The 18,855-nt window shown below is 24.2% G+C and overlaps 1 protein-coding gene across 3 annotated transcripts in view; it reads right to left on the minus strand.

The window, feature by feature from the left end:
• Nucleotides 1-18,855, minus strand: part of LOC129961581 (rho guanine nucleotide exchange factor 17-like) — a 378,738-nt gene that overhangs the window by 8,785 nt on the left and 351,098 nt on the right. For 2 of the 3 annotated variants that reach the window (XM_056075078.1, XM_056075077.1), the window contains 12 exons: nt 17,502-17,611; nt 14,482-14,567; nt 14,252-14,370; nt 13,732-13,841; nt 10,171-10,262; nt 7,892-7,968; nt 6,649-6,839; nt 4,068-4,184; nt 3,369-3,400; nt 1,781-1,847; nt 776-859; nt 610-677 (listed from right to left, as the gene is read on the minus strand). In XM_056075078.1, coding sequence (XP_055931053.1) covers nt 610-677; nt 776-859; nt 1,781-1,847; nt 3,369-3,400; nt 4,068-4,184; nt 6,649-6,839; nt 7,892-7,968; nt 10,171-10,262; nt 13,732-13,841; nt 14,252-14,370; nt 14,482-14,567; nt 17,502-17,611 — 1,153 coding nt within the window. The remainder of the gene's footprint in view (nt 1-609; nt 678-775; nt 860-1,780; nt 1,848-3,368; nt 3,401-4,067; nt 4,185-6,648; nt 6,840-7,891; nt 7,969-10,170; nt 10,263-13,731; nt 13,842-14,251; nt 14,371-14,481; nt 14,568-17,501; nt 17,612-18,855) is intronic. The other variant, XM_056075079.1, reaches the window with a different exon arrangement.

The following is an 18,855-nucleotide window of genomic DNA, read 5'->3' on the forward strand; positions in this document are numbered from 1 at the left end:
ATTTTTTAAAAATAAATGTTTAATATTTTTTTTTTTTCACAAACTGTTTTGCAAACACAAAATAACAATCAACCATAAGGAAAAAACAATCAAATCTGTGACTTAAATATAACCATTAAAAAATTTGGTATGTGAAATTTTTTTAAAACTAATAACGGTCAAATGTAAATTGTCTCAGCAGCATTTTTTTTTTATCTAATTATATTTCCATAGAATTAATGATATTCGTCAACTTTTCAGTCAATTTAGCTGCTTTTAGTGACTAAATATTTCAATGGAAATATTAGTTACAATGAATTATCTTTACTTTCTTACACATAATTGATGCTAATGATTCTCCCAGCAATATATTTCTAAGAGTTAAATTAACATAGATATTAGGTATTCTAATTAATAGCCTCATAATATCCTTTTTATTCTGTATATGAAATTTCCTAATGGAGTGAAATTCTATGGTATATATTTCATGAGATTACTTTTTTTTTCTCTGTTTCCTTTTTTTATATAAATAAAAAAGATTAAATATTAATTAGTATAAATAATAAATAAATATATAAAATAAAATAACAATTATGTGACAATGAGGAAAATGAAAAAGTGACCACTTACTATCATCTCGAGAATAAATAGCTATTTCCCCATTTGCCAAAGAAACAAACACTCTTTCATTTACATGCCTGGAAAACAATAATATTGCATCATCTAACTGTATATAAATTATTCAGATTTAAAAAAAAAATCTTTTAGAAATACAAAGACAGAATAAAATACTTACAAAATATGATATATGCTAGTTGAATGATACAGCCGCAACTTTGGTCTCTGGAGCCTCACATCAGTGCAATTATAGATATAAATTCTAAGAAATATGATTAATTTTAAAATGAATAAATTTATTTTTTTATCTTACATTATCTAATATACATCTGTTATTAATAAAAACTGTTTTTTTTTTTATTAATAACAGATGTACTTGACAAGAACCATTTAAAAAACTTTATTTCAAATATTCCTCCAAATATACACTTATCAAAGACCTGAAAGGGCCAGTTTCTCCTACAAAGCAATTTGTATTTAAAAAAAATTAACTCTTATCTATCAATTATTAAATATTTATTTGAAATTTCCCAAGTGGTTAATTTATTTGATCAAATAACTTTAAATGTTAAGAAATTAGATTTTAAACTAGACAAGAATAAATTTTAAGATAAATGATTGAAACTTTAAAATTAAGAATATTTTATTTATATAATTTTAAGAAAATATAGGAATAAATTATAAATTACAAAATTTTTCAGTATAACATGAAAATGTGATAAAACCAATTTGGTCAAATAACGAGTTTAAATTAGAAAAAAGTATAATTTTAATCAACTCTTTAAAGCTTTTCAATATAAGAAAGAGTATCATGATGAAGACAATTCCACGTACTAGTTTTATAATAACTTGTTCTAGGGTTTAATAAGCCAACTTTGTGCCACAAAACAATTTCATAAGTTTCATAGGGCGACATTTTGTTTGATCTTTCAAAAAAAATTGTTCCATTGAAATAGCAGATACATTTTTAAATTTTTAAAAATTACTTTTTTTTCATAATATGAAACTAGGCACTTATCTTTTATAATTTTTAACAAGAAATACAAAATAATATTATTTTTTTGTAATCTAACAAAATAAAGATTTTATAAAAGGTATTTAATTGATGAAAAATATAAATAAAACTGAAATGCAGCACAAAAAAAACCATTTGATTATATATAAAAAAGAATAAAATAATTACCGTCCATCTTCAGTACCTAGCCACATAGTAGGTTGCAATGTATTTGCATCTTCACTACCAAATTCATCTGCAAAAAATTTTCTCATGAGATATTTTTAAGTAATTATTATTTTATAAGAACATGAAAGCATATTATACCTAAATTACCAATTATTAAAAAAATTGAAAAATATTTTAAAGAATTCTCACTTTACTTAGACTGTTGCTTTTGTATTGTCAGTATATAATCTAGTGTCATCTATTATCAGTGCATTATCACATGAAATTAATTTATTTGTAAATGCTGATTATAAGATTTCTTTGCTTGACCTGGAGTGAAATCTATAAAAAATTTACTGTATAAAGATAATGTGTACTATATTAGAGACCAAACTGAAATATTTGGTATGTGGAGAATAGATATTTTTTTTTAATCATTCACAGACAGCACAAAAATCACTCTTAACTTTCATATTAAAATATATCACATTGCAGCAAATATTTCTACATTCCTGAACTGTACAGATAATAATCTTGCTAATGTGAAGGGTATTAAAAAATATCTACAATAATTACATGTAACTTCACAAATGAATGCTGAACAGGTCCATATTATAATAAAATGCATATTATATAACTAATGCAGCAATAAATGGCCCATATTAAATGAAAATTCTCAATGGGATGAAATATTATTAATTTTGTATTTCCTCCTATTCGCAACACTTCAATCAACAACTTCATTGACAACAAACTACAAGATTAAGAAAAACTGTATATTAACTAGAAACAATTCTTTAGCATTGTTAAAAATTATTAAAAATTAATGCAAAATGAAGTTTTTTAATAATTATGTAATATACCTTTACTAATACATTTTCTAATCATTTGTGTCAAAGAAATAATCATATGTATACCCACACAACAATTTTTAAATGTTTTTCTTCAAATGATAGAAAAAAAAATGAGTGCTTTACAGAACACAACTAAGTTCTTTTCTTGACAGCATATGAAATTCTTCAAAATGCATTCTCTCAAAAACTTTATTTTTTAAAATTTAATTAACACATTTATAGCATCAAATAAACATTTCCTCAGGAAACAATTCTTAAAATTTAAATTACTGAATTAAACTATTCAAACTTAATCATCAATATATATTTTATTAGCAGGCAAACTGAAAGAATAGAATCGGGCTATTCTTTCTACACGGCGTTCTATACCAAGCAAATAGAATACTGTAATTTTCCTTTGGTATATTCTTTTGATGAAAATACCTTTAAAGTTTTTCAGCATGTAATATGTTATACATTTTTCTTAATCAAGCATTTTTAAAGTCTGGTTAATTGCTTTCTAAGCTAACAGATGAAGAAATTTTAATTGTTAAGATTTATTCAAGCTTACACATTAATTATTTTCTCTGCTTTTCTTTTACCATAAATTAATTAAGCATGATGAAAAAATTTTAAAAACTTTTTAATCCTCTAACTAGCAATAATTTGATACCTTTTCTTAGATACATAATAATACAACAATCACATTAACAAGGTGATAAAAAATTGTTTAAATAATATTACAAAATCAAAAATAAAATAAATACATATTTTACCTGTAGCATCAATATAGTCTTCATCTGAATCACTACCAGGAAAAGAAAGCAAAAATTACTCTTTAATATAATTCAAATGAATATTTAATTAATAATACTAATAAATTACATAAAGATATTATTCATTTTAAAGATTTGAAATTCTTCAGATAATAAAATTATCTTTACAACAAAAAAAGTCATAAGTCAGTCAATGCAATGATAAAATTGTATATGAAAGTTCTATTTTGATTTCTTGAAGACTTCAGTAATTTTAAATATATGTAACACATATTTCTTCATAATAAAATTCATTTTTATATCTTATAACAATTTTTGTAACCTTTTTAGATTGTCATATATACAATTGTTTAGTTTGTCATATAAAGGATGTACTTTTTAACAATATTTCAAATATAATTTCATTTTCTAGAAAGCACATAATAGTTGCATCACTATGCAAGGACTTCAAATTTAAATAAGCAAATTTATCTAAACTTTTAACAAATTTTGAAAATTTACCCTAAAAGTAAAACAAAATATTCTTTTTATTTTTCATATTTTTTAAATATTTCATTTTTATTATCTCTCATTATCAATATTAATAATCAAATGTAAGCTTATTCTATATTAAATTTAATTGTTTTCATAAAAATTTACGTCACTCTTTGAAAAATCAAAAAAAAAAAAATTATTTAATTATATACGCACTTAACTCACCTGTCTAAAGGAAATCTTTTAGATTTTCCTTGGTCAATATCACCTTTATCTAATTTCTCAAATTTAAATCCTGGCAAATATGGAAACAGTGTGCTACGTCGCCTCACAAGAAGAGAACTGTACAGTTAAAAAAAAAAAAATTATATGTATTAATTGTTAAAAAGAAAAAAAAGGAAAATTTCACTTTTAATTTGATTTTTTTCCCCTTGAAAATTTGCAGTTAATATCTGGCACATTGTTTATCACAACTGTCAACTTCAGTACAATTTTAATATTAAAAAATACAGTTAGATGCTTTCATAAATTTGTGAAAACATCTAATTGTGTGTGAATTGTGTTTGAATTTCATCATCAAACACAATCCTTCTTTAGCATTTAACAGTGAAAAAAAATAATGTGATTAAGTATATGGTGAGACAATGAAAACGGTTTAAGTTTCAGAATAACAATGTAATGTATTATAACATCGTTGACAAAAAAAAAGACCACCAAAAATCTGGAAAATTGCTTTGGTATGATTAAAGAAAAAAGAATTTTTAAAATCTTAAGTAGACCAAAAATTATTTTTATTCAATATTTTGGAACGTTACTGCAGAAAACAGCAGAATTAAGCCTAATTTGTAATTAAATTTCTTTAAAATTCCTTTGAGGTGCATATTGTCAGGCAAGAAGGCATAATTATATTACATTTGATAGCTGTAGGTCAAATGGCCTGGCCAATGGACCAATACGTACGTGTGCACATGCACAAACACACACACCTGAATACTTAAAGAAAAAACACTTTTAAGATGGATCAAATATCACTTCAAGTCAAGTTATTTTATAGTCAACTGCAATCTCAAATTTTCCAAAATACTCACTCATAACAGATGCATGATTAACATAAATTCTTCTCATATTCATGTATTCAAATGATTCATCATGTTTAAGTGATAACCATATAAAAAGAATAAGTTGCATCATTTCTTTGATTCTCAGTTATGAATAAGTGTTTAAATTATGTGTGAATAGAATATAATATAATATCTTAGTTAGAAAAAAGTATTTTCAATAAGATGTTTCTTCCTCCATAATGCATGCTTTCCTACTGAAATGCTGTCATATAATAAATGACTTGCATCATAAAAAATAAAAATAAAATACATAAATGAAAAAATAATAATTTGTTAGAAACTTTAAGAAGGGAAAAATATTGTAGAAATTTGTCTTTTTAAAATGTTTTTTTAAAGCATTATAACAATACTACATAAAAAAATGAAAAGATGGTAAAAATTTGTTTAGTGTATAGTGTTTTAAATAGATGAGTTATTAACAAAAAGAATAATACAAAGCAACTGAATTTTATGACGTTTTATAATAGAAAAAAAATGAACATCAAACTCTAATTTCATTTCTATCTATTGAAGGTAATGTTCACAGTCAGCAATAATATAAGATGATGGCTGCATGATTCATATTAGATGTCATGATAGCATGACAGATTTGATAAGGTTTCCTGTAGAACTTCCCCAAAGAAAAAAAAATGCATAAATTAAACATTTTTATTTCCAATAAAAATATTCATTAGACAGACTATCAAGATTGAATATTAAACTAAATTCTTACAAAAATATAAGAATTAGCTTTTAAATGCATGAAGATCTTATTTAGGATTGAGCAGAATGATTTATAGTAAAATCACTCAAATCCAACACCCAATTATGAGGCAATTCCAAAATGTCACTTTTGATGATTTAATTTTAAAGTGGAACTTCTAACCTATGTGACGAAAAGAAAATAATTAATTAGTCAAGAGAAGTTAAAAGAGTTTCTGTAGAAGCAAACAATTCTGTTGTTGATTTTTTCATTATCTTAATAGTATTAAAATAATCAATATATATTGGGAAAGGTGAAAAAAATTGAAAAATAAGAAAACATGGATTAATAAAATTTAGATGGAAAGAAGCACACAAAAGATTGTAAAATGTGACAATATTTACCAAGCAAAACTTAATAGTTACTCCAGAGACAATCTCATAAAAGGCATTAAAGAATGCATACCTTCATACTAAGAAATGGGTAATTTTCATGTGATAATGTGTAATTTTTAAAAAAAATGTTTTTAAATTTCTTTTCTGAACATAAAATTCTATGAACGTGTTCCAACAATTTTTTTAAATTTATTTTATTTAACAAAGTGAAATTAAAAATTGAATAGCATGATCAGTAGCTTTAATGTGCTGAAGTTTCAACAGATAGCATTACAAAACATAAATTCCAGAAGCATATATTCTATTATCCAGATTTATTTTTCCCCCGTCTAGTCAAGATTCTATTGATACTGATAATGAGGGATTATATTGTGCTATGCCTCTTATCTTTTAATGTTAATTTCAGTTGTCACTAACATTAATAAAGAATTTCATAAGCACAAAGATTTGAGGTTTATTTTTATGATTATTTCATTAATTTCAAAAATGAATGCAGATATTATATATGCAGGAAGAGATGTAGTATATCCAGAGCAGCCCAGAGAAGAGGTTTAGCCTCATAATAACAAAGAAAACTTAAATAATATTTTTTTAAAAAAAATTCTTACCCAGAACTAACTCCAGGAACAGCAGCAATGCAAATTATCCTAGCTTCACATATTGCAACAGAAGAAGCAATCACAGGTTCATTTTGAAAAGTAAGTACACACACTTGACCAACTAAACCATCACTACTACATATCCATAAATCAGGCAAACCATTCTGGCATGTGTCTACAACTGCTGCAGCACAAGTTATCTATGAAATAATTCACATTTATTTGAAACAATTTTAAATAGCTGGAAAAGTTACGTTTTTTTTAAATTTCATTCAATACACAAAATATATTTTCATAAAGCATGAAATCTAATCTTAACTTAAATCTGTATTTCTGAATGATATCCGATATCAAAAAATAATAAAAAGCAAATTTCTCTGACACTTAATATTTTTTTAAAGATTTATAACAAAACCATTTTTTTTCCTTCAGTTATAAACAAATCTTTACATTACAAACAAATATATACATATATGTATTTGTAATGATATCTCTTAATTTAAATACTAATTATTTTTCTAAGTTTGACCTTAAATTAGCCTAACTTCATTCTAAAATGTTATCTTATTCCCTGATTCAGATCCTGCTTTTTTTTTTTTTTAATTTAGTTATTTCAAACACACAAACTCTAAAAAATTGTAGACTCTGTTCTTTCTCATGCCAAGAATGAAGGGATAAAAATCATATATATTTCATTCAAAGATACCTAAGATTTCATTTCCTAAGTCTACATGTGTCAAAGAAATCCATATCAGAAATACATAGTAAACTCATTGAAGGGGAAAATTTCTGTGACTTTGCTCTTATATCAAGATGTAAAGATGCATCTTTTTATCTGCTCCTCCCTTGTGCATAATATACCATCCATGTAAAATATACTGAATTCCAAAAGTTTCTACTTTTCACATCAGCAAAAATGCATCAGTAGAATTATGTTTATATACATTTATATATACATAAAATATTTACAGCTTTTCAAATTGTTTCCAACTATTTCTGTGTAGTTTTCAAACCTTTAATAAGGTAAACTAAGGTTAAGGCAATTAATTTCAAATACATCAGTTTTATTTAAATAACATTTATAAATATATGCAAGAATATATTTTGTTCTCACTTCAAAATCAATAACAAATTTTGATCTTAGCCTGTTCATTCAGATATATATTTCTTGAATATAGTATTTATATCTGTAAGTATCTAGCCAACTAATTCATAAAATGATTAAAATGAGCCATGAATTTAAAAAGCATACCAAAAGGCCAGCTCTTGTTTTACGTAGAGGAAGAGAACACAAGAATTCAGGGGATGGAGTTTTTTCAGCAGCATTATCTACCATACAAATACAAGCAATAGTTTGTAAAATTCACATTACACTTTAATTTTCATGCAATCATCAAAAACATTATTTAATTAATAATATAAAAATGGCTATAAGAAATAAAAAAGCAATATTCTTAAAATTTAATTAATAATTAGGAAAAGAATAAAATGCCAATCAAGCTCAAGAGCAAAAAAAAGACAAAAGGAGTTCTTATTCCCACACAACTTTCAGTTTTAAAACTAATTCATTTAAAAACTGTATAGGTGTAGTTGAGAATAATTGGAAGAATGTAAAAATATAATTAATAAATTTATTAAAAATACTTTTTTTTCAGTATTAAGAAAAAGGCACAAATATATTCTCACAAAGGCTTATTCTTGAAGTTTTATTTGGCTTCAGGTAAAAGTACATTTCTAAAGTATTTCAAAAGTTGCACAAAAATAAAACTTGTATTATCTAGCAAAAAAAAATCAAAATTAAGACAAAGTAATATATAGATTTGTTATTTAAATAAAAGGAATTGTTGCAGAAAAAATTGAGTTTAGATTTAAGAATGGAAATAAAACCTCAGTTTTAAAAGGAGGAGGAACTGCCTACCACAAAGATAAAGATATAAAAATTGTAATCTTTTAATGAGATATTAAGATTTAGTTTTATTGTTTATTATTTTATTAATTATGATACAGGCTTCCAAAACTAAAGAAATACATCAGACTTTTTAATTTAATACTAAGAAAAATGACTTTTTGTGGAATAATTTTGTTAATTTTTCAAACATAAACTTTAGAGCACTAAAAAGTACCCTGTCATTTTTATAATTCCCATGATAAAACATTTTTGATCTTTTTGAACAATAAATATCTAAAAAAAACGTATTTTAAACTATAATGCTATTTAAAATACAGTATGCATTTAAAAAAAAGTCATGCTTCACTCAACAAGAATCTCCCATCTATAAAGAGTGTTTTACATAATGAGCAAAAATAAATAAATAAATAATTTTTAAAAAAAAGACTTTTAATGAGTGATGTTTTTCAAAAGAAGTGAAGAAGAGAGAGATATCATGATGTTACATGAAGAATTTACTGGTAATTTAGGTATCAATCTGTGTTGAGCATTTGCTTGAAGAGAATACTTATTCCTGCAGGGAAGAAATTCTAGCCAAATAGTAGCTTTGAGCAATCGAATAGATTGCCTCTCTTACAGGGTCTTTCATACGGTTAGAAGTAGATATCAAAGATATTGCTGATTGGTGGAAGAGCATAGTCAGAATTACTGAAGAACTTATGGAGCTAGATTCTAAGTCACAACAAAACACTATGGAGAAGATTTGATCAGAAGAAGAGGAAATAATACCCTTAACAGAGCAATAATTTTCCAGTGAAATAAGAAAGATGTAGAAAGCACAAGAAATTAAAGCATCACATATTAAAAATCACTTTTAAAAAAAAAAGTAGCCCTGCTTTTTTTTTTTTTTTTTTTTTTCTTATTTTCATGAAATTTTGCAGCACAGTCAAAGGCAAATACTCTCAGACAACTCTCTTGTAAAAAAAGATGCATTAAAAACAATGAATTACATTATCTTAAATTTGTTTGAGTATTTTTTTCACAGAATTTATTAACATTATTCTATTTTACAATGAATCCAATGAAAAAAAAAATTGTTTCACTTAATGAGTGGTTTGCATTGAGAGTAAGATATAGGAATGAGTTATGCTTGTGAAGAGAGGTTCTACTCTATATAACATAAATAATAAATGCCTGAAATGTAATTACTGAAATATAAATTACAACACAAAATCTCAGTCTGTTGAACTTTAACAATGAAATGCTTCTTATGTTTTAATCAAATAACAGAGGTTTTTAAATATTAAGCTTTCTTAAAAATGAGTTGAACTCTACGAACATATATTTACTAAAAATATTTTATTTAAACATAAAATATCATAAATCTTGAATTCTTATTATAAGTTAAACAGTAAATTTTGATTGAGTAGTAATATTGAAAGTAGTTTTTGATTTTGAAAAAGCAATTGCAGTGGCCTTTTAAAATTTACTACTATTTTCATGTTGTGAAACAGAAAAAATCATTAAAAATCTAAAACGAAATCACTGATTATAATTAATGTTTCCTAAAATGATATAAAATATATCAAAGTATATATCAATTTAAACAATATTCAATATGGTTCAAATTAATATCAGCTCACCTAATTTTTCCTTTGCATCTAAAAATGCAGCTTCAAAAGTCATTCTTTGCTCAGGATTTGGAAAGACGAGGCTTATATTCTCCACCTCATCACTTATGAAAAGAAAATTGAATAAATAAATACATAGTAAAAATGAATACATTACAACCAATGAAGAATGCACATAAAAAATAGTTTGTCATAATAAGTTATATGATGAAAAAATTTTTAACCTTTATTATAATCATCAATGATTGTTTATCACATAACTTTATTTTATACCTTAAATCATGTTAATAACATTCTTTTTTCCTGGTATTTTATAAAATCTAATTTTTTGAAAAAAAAAACTAATATGAAATAACACCCGAGAAAAAAATTTAAAATTTAAATATGTAAAGTAAACAGTTCATCTCCAATATTATTAAGACTACTTTTCATGACTTTACTGTATAATCAAATTCATATTAATTTTCAAATGATGTCATTTTATGTAACAATTTGTAAACTTTTAATCCATTCAAAATTATTATACTAGACAATGAAAAGTACACAATAGCCAATGCTCAGTCATATGAGATAATACTGAAATGAGCAAGAATAAACTATAATCTGCTCAGTAAATTCAAACATTTAATTATTAATATTTAAATAATAATTTTTAAAATTAATGGCTACTAATAAATGAAAATATAAATTTATGGCTTCTATATATTGGCATGTTCTTTGCAAATGAAAGTATCACATAAAATATTAATCCACTACAACTATTCAAATTATATACAATTTGTTTTTTAACATAGGAAACTATTTTCCTGCACTGAACAATTTTATTCATATTTCATACTCTGCTCCAAAGCACTAAATTCTAATTTACCTGTATGTTTTCATAAAACCGTAGAGATAGTCTCTACATTACAGAGATTTTATTCACTTTCAAAGTACACTTTTCAGAATTAAAACTCTCATGACTAAAATAATTTTCTATTTGAAGGATAAAATTATGATATTCACTTCAAAAATTCAAGAGATACAATTAGAAGTAACTAATATTCATTTACTAAGTTAAACCCCGGAAAACCCCCGGATTTTACATATCACTGTAAAAGATTAATTGAATATCTAACATGTTTCAAGAAGAATAGCATGTTTGTTCTTGAACCTAAAATCAATGATGGCTCCAGCACTTCAGTCACAGAGGTGCTGAAATTTATTTCACCTTTCAGGCATAATTTAAATCTTGGCCTTTTCAATTAATTTTGAATTTTTTAATACAAAAAAATTAGGTTTTTAACTTAATGTAGGTATATTTTATCAAAGAGACTATAACTAAGTAATAATAATTTTTAAATAAAATTCAAAAAAAATTTTTTTTTAACTATTTCCTTTTTTTTCCACAGTCTAGTCACTATTTTTGTTTTTAAAAAATGTATGCAAATATAAATGAATAAAAAGTTATAAAAATACAAAGTTAAATCAATACACATGTAAAAATATTATTTTCTTATTTCTTAAAAAATTGTAATCGGGCTGAACACAGGTTCAGAAGGAAAAAAAAAAAATGCTGAATTTTATAAAATAATGAATGATGCCAAACATAAACAACAAGAAGTAAAATGATGAATTTATACTAAAAGTGCTTTAGATATTAATAATATTGCACAATTATTACATTAAAAAAATTAACCAATCTCAAGAATGCTAAACTTCAACTCCAAAAAAGATGAAATCTGAATTACTACAGAAATATATCATGTCAGTATAGTAGAATATTTTAAAAATAACTATTATTTATAATTATTCATCCTTCATTTTTTCAATCATTATTCGTTTTTTATCATACATTGATAAAAAGGAGAAAAGGACTTGTTTTCTTTTTTGAATACAATCTAGCATTTGCTATGATATTTCTAGAAGCAATCTTTGTCAACCAAAATAAATTTTAGAGAACCCATGCTCAGATAATTTTACTCACTCAGAGGGATAATTTTAATAAATATTGTAAAGTTCAACATATGTACTCATTTTACAAATTAAATACTATAAAACATTGATGTTTATTATTACTTCTGGTAATCTGCCTTTAAAAATCCCTTGTTTTTACTTTTATGTTTTGAGCAATAAAATTCCAGATATGTTTTATGTTTTCTTGTATGGAATGAGAAAGATTCCCAGAATTCTTTTTAAAGTTAATTGCTTTATAAAAATCATAATTTTACTCCAAAAAAATCATAATTCAAAAGAACAATTAACACTTATTTTTTTAAAAATTAATTGCAGAAAATGTGAAGTTTCCAAAAAAGTTTGACCCTTTACATCAATTAAAAATTTTTCATATATGGAATTTTGAAACAAGAAAATACAAAATGCTAATATTTTGTAAAAGAAATAAGATGTGCATATTTTTTATACTTGTATTTAAATTAAAGATATTTAGAAATTTAAAATAGCAGTAGTTAAGAAAATTATAATAAAAATACAAATTTCCAAATGACACAGTTCAAAATTTAAAGATGTGAAGGAGATGATTCAAGAATCAGAATCAGATAATTTCAATCAACCAAAATATGAATTCAAAAATTTACCAGTAGGTAAATTAATTTTGATGTTGACAAAATTGTAAATGAATGCAATTACCTGTTATCAATTCTCAAATATTTATTTTAATTTCTTGTTGTATTACTGAAACAATTTGAAATGCAGTTTGATTTTATGTAAAAGGGACATGAAATAAAAAAAAATAATAATCTACATAACTCAAACTAAAATTAATAAGTATACAAAAGCTAATAATGCAAAACAAATTTTGAAAAATTTATACATTTAGAAATGAAGACCTTAATATGTGCTAAAGCTATTTAAATGATTTTTAAACTGTTTTATTCTAATTGAATTTGATGAAAAGCTTGTTAATAATTTGAAACAGTACTAAATATTTACTGTAGAAATCTTATTTAAAAAAAGGCTATGAGACATTAAATTTATCATTAATAGAAAAAATATTTTTCAAATTTGAAATTGTATGAAAATGTTTACAACTTTTTCATTATCACTTAAACTTTTAGGAAATTAAATTAGAACTTTTTTCTGCTAAGAAACAATTAAATTCCCTCTCTTCCTTTCTGCTTTATGTCCTGTTCGATTTCATTTATTTTTTTTAATTCTTACATCTTTTGTGAAGAGAACATAAACCCTTTTCTTAATGCTTTTCCTTGAATACTCTCAATTTTTTAAAAAAAAATAATAATTACATTAAAGGTCATATAATACTTAATATATTATCAATGAAAAGATAAATTTTCACACATTAAAATTATGTAATTTTTTTCTGTAATCATTTGCTCAAGAGTTATTAGTAAATAAGTAACAGAAAACACTGCCTTTTTTTTAAAAAAAATTCAAAAGATTAAAATTTAAAAAGTGCAATTCCTATTTTTCAAAGTATATCTATACCAAATTCACAAGCATTAAATTCAATAGTCTGTTCTGTAAATTGCTAACTTTATTAACCATTATAAATAACAGATATACATTTCATACAGAATTTATAATAATAGAGATAATAATTATATCACTACTTACTTAATTTTAATAGCTAGATCTAAATGCATGAGCTGTGAGCAAGAAGCTTGTTTTTCAGCTAACTGTTTGGTTAAGCTTGATAGAAGATCTTTAATAACTTCCTCTAGTATCTGAAAAAAAATTTCATTAGAATACTTTAAAATAAATATTTCACTAAAAAATTCAAATTAAAAATTATCTTGTATGATTTTTTTGTGAAATCGCACTCAAATATGTTTCATATATGAACAGAAACATTTCCTACATTTTTTTACAATGGGTAATTAAATTTAATATTTTGAATACTATTAATTTTTTAAAAATAATGCATATTAATAGGAACTCAATCATGGATGCAGTGTTGTGATATGAACCAATATTCGACACATAGAATGATCCATTAAATAGAAGTGGATGTTGAACTTTCAAAATTGTGAAAGAGAACTGAATATCATACTTATTTTAGCTTCATTTTTCTCTCTGCAATATTTTATATACAAACGTAGAAAAAATATCTTGAATAAAGAAGGAAATAACTTACTTGATGTTCACAATGCAATGATCCAATTATATCAGAAATTTTTCCAAGGGTTCCAATGTCACTTTCCAAACCTGAAACTTCTTTTAAAAAAGTCCTAACACAAGGTTCTTCAACATCTGCTGAGAAATTGTTTTAAAATCATTAGAAAGCAAAATGCATTTAAAAAGTTCATATGCTTAATTTTTTTTTTCAACAACAAATAAATTACATAGATTTTTTTATCAACTTACTTTTTATTATATCAACATTGTGTAAGGATGTTCTCATTAGAAGCTTATACTTATTGGATTCTAAAGATCCACATGCTGCAGCAGATCTAAAAAATATATAAATATATAATGTATTAAAAATAATTATTATTTTTATATAACTTAAATAAAGTTTGACAAAGCTTAGTATTTTTTTAATCTTCCATTATATTCAATGGTCTCTTTTCAATTATATTTAATACCAATTTTTTATATTCATGAGAAAGGCAGTCTCAAGAATCTTATATTCCATTTGAAGATAAAAGATTCTTTTGTATGACAATGGCATAATTACAACAAAATATCCAATATTAAAAGCTATTTTTTATACTATCATTAATATAGTAAATATAAATAATATAAATTGTGCTAATTCCACAAAAGAACAACAAAAAATAAATACTGAAATTTCCAACAAATTCTATTTCCTAGATACAATTTCCTTCTGATTCTTATAAGTGAGATTAAGGCAAACGGAATAGTGATGAAATTCGAGAGTAAATGCTTGTTAAGCATCAAAAATAAAAATTTAATGTGAGCATTGATATATTATTTAATTCATAATGAACCCCAATTCATTCTTATGATATAAATAATTTGACTATATTCAAAAATTACTACCAAAAATCTTTTTTTTTTCTAAAATATTAAATTTCCTCTGATAAAACTAAAACCTGATACAGCCTTGGCACTTATATTTACAATATCTTGTAGAAAACTCTGTTGTATATATATAATTCTAAATTAAATCTTAATTTTTCCAAATTTTTATCTTAATTTAGCCCATATTAACTTGATTCTAAAATGCTTTCTTATTTCCTGATCCAATTTCACCTTTTTTATTTAATTAATACTACATGAGCTCTGTAAAACTACTTTAAACAGCATTTTCACACATTCTGAGTGAAGGCATAAAAACCTGTCATCCTAAGCAAATTCTTTTAAAAGATGCTTAAATTCCCTTTCCTAAGTCTGTACATGTCAAAGAAATCCCAATCATAGTATAAAACTATTGGGAAAAATATTTCTATTTTTGGTCTTGAGTAGTGCTGTAGATCAATGTATCTCGTTGTTCCTTTCTTGTACATAAATTATACCTCCCAGAATGGAATAAAGCAAAGTTTAAAATTTTCAAAAGTGTTTTCTTCCTTTTCGGCCATGCTGCTGCTGAAAAAATTATGTGTTTACATTATATATATAAACTTTACTGCTAATTTTTGAATTAAATTTGATTTTGGTTAGTTTGAGGTCTTTTAATCTATTACGGTTTTTGATGAACCATGGCATTTGCAACATTTATCTTATCATTTTATCTTGGAGCTTTTCTAGTTCCCTGATATATATATACTTTACTTGCTGTTTCCCAAACAAGGGAAGCATAACTGATCAATGATCTGAATAACAATTTGTAAAATTGCAGCTTGTTACACAACAAGAAATTAATAGAAGATAAAGTTAACCTTTCATCAATCTATTCAGCTTTCTCTCTTTCTATTAAATTTTCCAACATTCTATACATAAATTTTTTTGTCTTTTTTAAACCAATGAATTTTTTATCTAAATAGTTTGGATGGGGATGAGATTGTTTTTCACATAATGAAGCAAGCTGTTTGGCATTTTTTTTTATTTATTTATCTTAATTTTTATTTAAGCAGCCAATATTTTAATTCAATTAATTAATTATTTAAATTTTTCATAATCATTTCTAGTCTTTAATGGCACTAAAAATTGCAGTGTTACTGGCAAATAAACAAAGTAGGGTGTGAGGATTTTAACAAACATCATTTATGAAAATGTCAAAGTATAGAAGGACCTATTTAAATTTCTGCACCACACCTGCTTCAGTTTCCTATCTTTTACAAGATTTCCTTTCCCTCTTCACTTAAACTTCCTTTCTTTGAGGTTAAAAGAAATAAGTAACATCAGTTTAATCTGTATTATCCTTTCATTAAATTTGTAGCTTACATTTCTATATTCACATCTTTTGAAATATTGATAAATACCACTACAATCTTTTTACTATTATTAAATCATTCGCAGATAAAGTTGGCAATTCTTGTTGGCTGTTTGATTGTGGACAGACCTTTCCTAAAAAATGAGTTGTTATTCAAATGCAGTTCCTAGCCTGTTTGGAATTGCAGTTTGTAATAGTTTCCTTTACATGAATTTTTCTCTTATTCATGATCAAAAATACAATTTTTGTTTAATAATTGCGCTCAGTAATACTGTCTCCAATTTAAGTAAGTCTAATAATCTTTGGAAGGACATGCCTGATCATTTGGTTGATAATAAAATTAGCAACTAGAATTTTCTTCTTTTGAAGTAATTTTTTTGTTTTCCTTATCAGCATGACAAAAATGGTAAGATCTGGTTAATTCGAATATTAATATAATTTAGATTTAACAATTTAGTTAAGAAAGTTTTCTCACCACTCTACAACATCAATTACGTTAATGATAAATTTGTTTAAATATTCTTTCCCAAAATAAACTATTACAATGCTAATAAATTTTTTTTATAAGCAAGAAGCATTTAGCAATAATATATCAAAAAGTGCTAAATTGGTTATGACTTTTATCCACTGGAAGAATTTAAGCATTTCTACTTCTTAAAATATTTGTATTTCGAATTATATTTTCCAGTCTCAAAAATAACAAAATGAAACTGAAATTTCTAAATCAATACAATCCATTAACTATAATTTAATATATCTTCAAAATATAAAAAAATTGAAATTATTTAAATTGCATTCCTTCCTCTAAAAGACAGTGTTCATGAATAGTAATTCAGACAATACAGCATTTAAAAAGAAAATTGGTGGTAAGATATTGCTTTAAATTATAACATTAATAATACAATAATTTAAATTAAAATATGAATTTTTAATAACAACCCTGTATGCTTAAAAACAAAAAATTAGAAGATAATATTTTCATATATTAATTATAAAATAAAGAATATCAATCACATAACACAAATTTACATAAAAATTGAAATCTTACACTGCTATTGAAGTCTTCCTGATTGCTCCGCCTTTTCTTTTAATACTTGTTATGAGCAACATATCAGAGAAGAGGAACAAACATCGTTCTTTTTTCAATCCTAGCCCACCCTTATGAAACAATAAAAAGAATATAATGAAAAAAATCATCAAAAGCTTATAAAGTGACAACTTCAAAGCATAAAAAACATTTTTACAAATTTAAGCAATATATCCAAAACTAGGATGACACTAAATTTCAGAGCATTCGGTACTGTGAGAGGGCTTCTTTCTCCATGCAATAGATTTGAAGGGATTAAAATATGTTTTTCAGCTTAAACCCTTCAATGATGTAATTTTAATTCATTTGATAAATTTTGGATAGAGAAAACTATTCTCACACTAACTTCATACTGATCTTTTCAATTATGTGAAGATATATTTTTGTATGTAATTATAATATTTAATTTGTTTTTGTTTCAAATGACATATTTCATATTTCACAATCAGAATAATACAGGTTTCTACAAAAAAATATTTTGACTAAGAAAATAGAAAGAAACTTTCATTCTGTAAACAATTCATTTAGGAAATTTCAATTTTAATTTTTTTCACCACTTTTTAATGCTTTTCCTTAATATATATTTTTTTGGAAATTTACTTTATTTATCAGATTCATTTATTTTTTTAAAGCACTATACTGTTTTTTCATTCAATATGTTTATTGATGCAGGGATTTTGCAACATTACTCACATTCTAAATCTTTTTCATAGTCAAATTTAGCTATATGTTGACATTTAAGTCCAAAACTTGTTAAAAAATATCTTATTTCAAATCTATCTATTTATATATATAGCATAAATTTTAATTTTCATAGATTCATATTTTTCAATCTTATCAAAGAACAAAAGAGAAATTTCAAATAGTTCAAATTAATAATTTCAAATTAATTCATTTCAAATTAATAACTTAACAACTATGAAAATCAATATTCTATCCATATAAGTTGAACATTAAAGAAGGCTAGTTTTATACATAAACCAAAGTTAAATAACAGTTGCAAATTATATAAAAATCATTATGCTGAAAATCACTCTTATTAATAAAAAAGCAAAATCCATATAAAAAATATATAGTACTTGTATTAATGGTCAAATAAATCCAATAAAAAATGGGGAAGAAAATCAAAATCAGGACCAGGTTTTACAAAAAATGGTGTGTACACTGGTTGAAGTTTTGCATTGGACAATGAACTCCACATGAACACATCCACATTTAAGGTGTGAATAACTTTGTGTTTAATGAAAAAAATAATTGAGATATGGTTTACTACAAACCAAAAAATCATGTTTACTAGTTTTTAAAAATAGTAAAA

This window comes from Argiope bruennichi, chromosome 2, assembly GCF_947563725.1.
Source record: "Argiope bruennichi chromosome 2, qqArgBrue1.1, whole genome shotgun sequence".
NCBI lineage: Eukaryota > Metazoa > Arthropoda > Arachnida > Araneae > Araneidae > Argiope > Argiope bruennichi.